The 5,643-nt window shown below is 48.0% G+C and overlaps 1 protein-coding gene across 3 annotated transcripts in view; it reads left to right on the top strand.

Annotated features, from left to right (window-relative positions):
- The first annotated feature begins 5,421 nt into the window (after positions 1-5,421).
- LUC7L (LUC7-like) overlaps positions 5,422-5,643 on the top strand; it is a 32,606-nt gene continuing 32,384 nt past the window's right edge. The window contains exon 1 of one of the 3 annotated variants that reach the window (XM_006766138.2): positions 5,422-5,605. In XM_006766138.2, coding sequence (XP_006766201.1) covers positions 5,545-5,605 — 61 coding nt within the window. In that variant the 5' untranslated portion in view covers positions 5,422-5,544. The remainder of the gene's footprint in view (positions 5,606-5,643) is intronic. The other 2 variants (XM_006766136.2, XM_006766137.2) reach the window with 2 other exon arrangements.

Raw genomic sequence — 5,643 nt, 5'->3', positions numbered from 1 at the left:
GGCTGGGCGAGCCACGGAGAGGGTGATGTACCCATGAGGATGTGTACACTGGCAATGCCATGCAGCTGCCATAGTTGAAGTCGTCCTTGATGTAGGAGGGGGGTAGTGGGGATCAGAGTCGGCCAGGTTGATAATGGAACCCCAGCTCCCCACCGAATGACGAGCGCGCGGTCCTCAGTCACTTCCTGAGCAGCAGTCAGCCCCGACCAGGGATCAGCCTGAAACCTAAGTAGGTGCCCTGGCAGAATGGAACCCAAACCTTTGCTGTAGCAGAGGAGCTCCGACCCACAGCAGGGGTCAGGGCAGGTGGCGAGTGCAGCGATGGTGGCAGGAGCCTTTGCGGCAGCACTAAGGAGCAGCAAGTGGAGTGGTAGGAAGCAGCAAGCAGCTGGGTGGTAAGGAGGGAGGGGTCCTGGACTGTGAGAGGGCACAGGCTGGGCTAAGAGACCCTCCCACCCATCCCCAGTGCACGAATTTCATGCGCCAGGCCTCTAGTATTTACTATAATCAACAAAGGTTTGTTAACTATACATGAGATGAACAGGTATAGGTATAGCTGAACAAGTAGATGCTACCAGCAGAATAACATGGGAGAATAGATTGGCCTTGGATATGATTCTGGCAGAAAGAGGAGGAATATGTGTAATGTTGGGAGGCCCGTGTTGTACATTCATCCCTGACAACACAGCTCCATTACTAAGGCACTGCAGGGATTAACAATTTTAGGCTGAGAATCCTGGAATTGAGGATCCTTTCTCCAATCTACTAGAGCAATGGTTCAGAAAATGGAAGGGATGATGGTATCCATATTCACCTCTTTGGTAATGGTGTTAGGAGTTACAGAAGTGGGATGTTGTATCATCCCATGTATGAGGAGCCTTATCCAAAGGTTAATTGAAACTGCATTGGCCAAACAGCAAAATAATCTCCTCCTTGTAGACACTGCAGAGCATGAAAGTCAATGAATGTTAGCCAAGTTTGAAGAAAAGACTTAATAGGAAAAGGGGAGCCCTTGCCAGTTTTGCTCAGTGGATAGAGCATCAGCCTGTGCACTGAAGGGTCTCAGCTTCCATTCCCATCAAGGGCACATGCCTGGGTTGCAGGCTCGATCCCCAGTAGGGGGCGTGTGGGAGGCAGCTGATCAATGATTCTCTCTCATCATTGATGTTTCTATCTCTCTCCCTCTCCCTTCCTCCCTGAAGTCAATTAAAATATAAACAAAGAAAAGAAAAGGGTGGGGATTGTGGGAATAAACACATAATCTTTTCTGTCAAAGAAGGGAGTTTAGGCAGCCACCATTTTGGCTCTTGTGACTTGCAGCTCCCCTGGGCTCTGCCATTTTGAAATGGCAAAAGTCAACCCTTCCTTTTTCCTTTAAATTAGCCAATCGTGCAAGACTGTGAGCCTAAGCTCTGGTTTTGGTGCTCTCCTTCTTTCTAACAGAAGCATCAATGATGAGAGAGAATCATTGATCAGCTGCCTCCTGCACGCCCACCACTGGGGATCAAGCCCAAAACCCGGCATGTGCCCTTGACTGGAATCAAACCGTGATCTCCTAGTTCATAGGTCAATGCTCAACCACTGAACCATGCTGGTCAGGTTAGGATATACTTTTTTAAAATATATTTTATTGATTTTTTTTAAATATATTTTATTCATTTTCCACAGAGAGGAAGGGAGAGAGATAGAGAGCCAGAAACATCGATGAGAGAGAGACATCGATCAGCCGCCTCCTGCACATCCCCCACTGGGGATGCACCCGCAACCCAGGTACATGCCCTTGACCGGAATCGAACCCGGGACCTTTCAGTCCGCAGGCCGACGCTCTATCCACTGAGCCAAACCGGTTTCGGCAGGATATTTTTTTTTTAATTGATTTTTTAGAGAGAGGGAAACATCGGTCAGTAGCCTCCTGTATCCCTGAACTGGGACTGAACCTGCATCTTAGGTATCTTCCTTTGGCGGGGAATCAAACCCTAATCCTTTTGGTATACCAGAAGGTGTACCGGACGAAGCTCCAGCCAACCAAGGCTCCTAAAAGGATTCTTTTTTATTTTTTTATATATTTTATTGGCTTTTTACAGAGAGGAAGAGGAGGGATAGAGAGTTAGAAACATTGACCAGCCGCCTCCTGCACACTCCACACTGGGGATGTGCCCACAACCAAGGTACATGCCCTTTTCCGAAATCGAACCCAGGACCCTACAGTCCACAGGCTGACACTCTATCCACTGAGCCAAACCGCTTAGGGCCTAAAAGGATTCTTATCTTGCTTTAAACTTTTATTAATTTTGACATTTCCCCCTTGTAGGGAGTGGCTATAGGGTCAAGCCTAGGACTTATGTGTGGCAGAGCCACATTCAAGTCCCAGCTTGGAGGGCAGAGCCCTCCTAGCCACAATTAAGTTTGACCTTACAGTCCTCCTTTGTTCCTAGGTAGCTAATGGACTGTGGGAGCAGCTGATCGATTTTTCTCTCTCATCGATGTTTCTAACTCTCTATCTTTCTTCCTTCCTCTCTGTAAAAAATCAATAAAATATATTAAAAAAAAAATAAAGCTTCAGTTTACACGCTGTGTCACTGTTTCTCATCCAGGCTCAGTTATCCTACCTGGCCCCAACTGTATTCTCTTGCCTGTTTTGTTTAATCCTTCACTGCCCCTCCTCAGGCTCACCCCTGGCCATGCTGGACACGGTTCACTCCTTTTGCTGGAGATCTTTGAAGGCATAGCTGGTAAGTACTCAGGTGTTCCAAAATCAGCAGCATTTTGTCCCTTGATGCCAGGAAGGCCCTCTTTAGGGCATCCTGTTGAACATCAGAGGGAAAATGCATGGTTCAAATTGCTCGTGTCCAGGTTCAATAAGCAACAGGTGCAAAGTTTAACAACAACAAAAAAAAGGCAAAATTAAAAACATAACAAACTTAGTGTATCTGATGGTTTTAAAACAGGAGCTCAGACCTGAAAATAGAGAACTAAAGAGTCATTACATTATAAAAGTTGAGGGGGAAGTTCCCCATAATGGCCTTTTTTTTAGATATATATTTTATTGATTTTTTACAGAGAGGAAGGAAGAGAGATAGTGAGCCAGAAACATCGATGAGAAAGAAACATCGATCAGCCGCCTCCTGCACATCTCCCACTGGGGATGTGCCCGCAACCCAGGCACATGCCCCTGACCGGAATCGAACCTGGGACCCCCCAGGCCGCAGGCCGATGCTCTGTCCACTGAGCCAAACTGGTTTCGGCCCCATAATGGCCTTTGATGTTCTAAATTACTGTTCTAAAAATATATATTTTTGCCTAACCGGTTTGGCTCAATGGATAGAGCGTCGGCCTGCGGACTGAAGGGTCCCAGGTTCGATTCCGGTCAAGGGCATGTACCTTGGTTGCGGGCACATCCCCCATAAGGGGCGTGCAGGAGGCAGCTGATTGATTTCTCTCACTGATGTTTCTAGAGAGAATCATTGATTGGGTGCCTCCTGCATGTCACCTTTTAGGGATCAAGCCCAAAACCTGGGCATGTGCCCTGACTGGGAATCGAACCTGTGACCTCATGGTTCATAGGTTGTTGCTCAACCACTAAGCCATGCTGGCTGGGCTATTTTTATTGATTTTTAGAGAGAGAGAAAGGGAAAGTGAGAAACAGAAACATCAATGTGAGGGGGAAACATGGGTTGGCTGCTTCCTGCATGCCCCCTACTGGGGATGGAGCCAGCAACCTTTGGGGGAAGGGACGATGCCCAACTAACTGAGCCACACTGGCTGGGTGGGACCATGGTTTTTAAACATAAATTTGGCTAGAAGCCCTGTAGGAGGGAAATATTTAAATACCCAAGACCCCATTTTTCAGAGGCTTTTCTCTAGAGAAAGGGCCCAAACTGGCTAAACAACTCAGTTAGCTTAGGCAGCCTGCAGGCTGAAAAACAACCAGTTCCATTTAGAACAGTCAGATCCAGACCTGGCCGGGTAGTTCAGTTGGTTAAAGCATCCTCCCCTTATACCAAGATTGTGGGTTTGATCCCCAGTCAGAGCACATACAAGAATCAACCAATGAATGCATAAATAAGTGGAACAACAAATCAATGTTTATCTCTCCTTTCCACTCCTTCTAAAAATAAATAAATAAAGCCCTGCCGGGGTGACTCAGTGGTTGAGGGTCAACCTATGAACCAGGAGGTCATGGGTTCATTTCCTGGTCAGGGTACATGCCTGGGTTGCAGGCTCAAACCCCAGTAGCGGGTGTGCAGGAGGCAGCCAATCAGTGATTCTCTCTCATCATTGATGTTTCTATATCTCACTCCCTCTCCTTCCTCTATGAAATCAACAAAAATATGTTTTTTAAAAAGAGCCATTTGATCCAGAGGAGAAGGGGGTCAGGGCCCCATGCTGAAGCAGCTGATTCAGAAACCCAACTTGAGGGAGTCAGGCATAGGCTGAGAAGCAATGTAGTTCTATTAGAACAGCCTGCTTGGGAATGTATAGGGAGCGGCTCTAGCTAGGGTCAAGCCACAAACAAGTCCCAGCCTGGGGGGCAGAGCTGCCCTAGCATAATTAAGCCTGACCTTGTAGCCCTCCCTAATTCCTTCCTAAGTAGCTAATGGTCTGTGGGAGGTGCAGCAAGTTGCCAAAACAAGAACATTTGTGTACATGTTAATCTACTCTTGTGTTAATCAGACTATAAAATAAAGCATCGGTTTGCAGGCTGGGTCTTTTGTGTCCTCATCCAGGCACAGGAGATCCACCGAGCCCCAGCTGTATTCTCTTGTCTGCCTTTTCTTCAATCCTTCACCGCCCCTCCTCAGGTTCACCCTTGGCCACGCTGGTGCAGCACAGGGTCTTCTCTGGATCCCAGATGAGCCCTCACTCTGTTGACTGCAAACAAAGTCTGCCAGGTATTTCTTCAGCAAAAATAATATTTAATTGGAAATAAAGACAGGATTGCAATACAGTCATTGCCACCATAGTGAATCAGGTGCAAGTTCGTGGGTAAGCAATAGGTAGGAATTCTTTTATAGAAGGGAAGAGGAAGTGTGTGGTAGGGTTGTTATAACATAGAACTCTTCTTGTAGGGCTTTCCGTCACCACATAGGGCATTTAGAGATCCTCCAGCAGGACTTCCTGATTCCTGTCCAGGTTAAAGACTAGCATTAACTTTGAATCTGGCTAGCAAAAAAACCCCACGAGATTTATTTTGTTTTGGTTTGTCTATATTTATTTTGTTTAATTGCAGGTTAGCTTCCGGAAAGTTTATAGGTCTTGGGCTCCAGAGTAAAATCAGAGTAGAGACTGGCTCTGGCGCTTAGACAACTGGCTTGGACCACCCAACCTCAGTCTTCTCTAGAGCGGACTTCGGCTCCCATCCGCCCCAGGAACTACATTTCCCAGCAGGCCTACCGCCGGCTATGACGTACTTCCTCCCGACATCCCCCGCGAAGGGAAGGAGCCGAGTGGGCTCGAGACCGACGTGACTATCCTTCGTCGTCGCTACCGCTGCTGAATTGAGAGATCTTGTCAGGGCCGTTCCTGCCGCCCCCGCCGGCCACCATGTCCGCCCAGGCGCAGATGCGGGCCCTGCTGGACCAGCTCATGGGCACGGCCCGGGACGGTGAGTCGGGGCGGCCAGCCAGGCGAGGGGCTGGGGCG

The sequence above is a fragment of the Myotis davidii genome, unplaced genomic scaffold, assembly GCF_000327345.1.
Source record: "Myotis davidii unplaced genomic scaffold, ASM32734v1 scaffold100, whole genome shotgun sequence".
Classification (NCBI taxonomy): domain Eukaryota; kingdom Metazoa; phylum Chordata; class Mammalia; order Chiroptera; family Vespertilionidae; genus Myotis; species Myotis davidii.
This window is presented reverse-complemented; position numbering and strand designations above follow the sequence as displayed.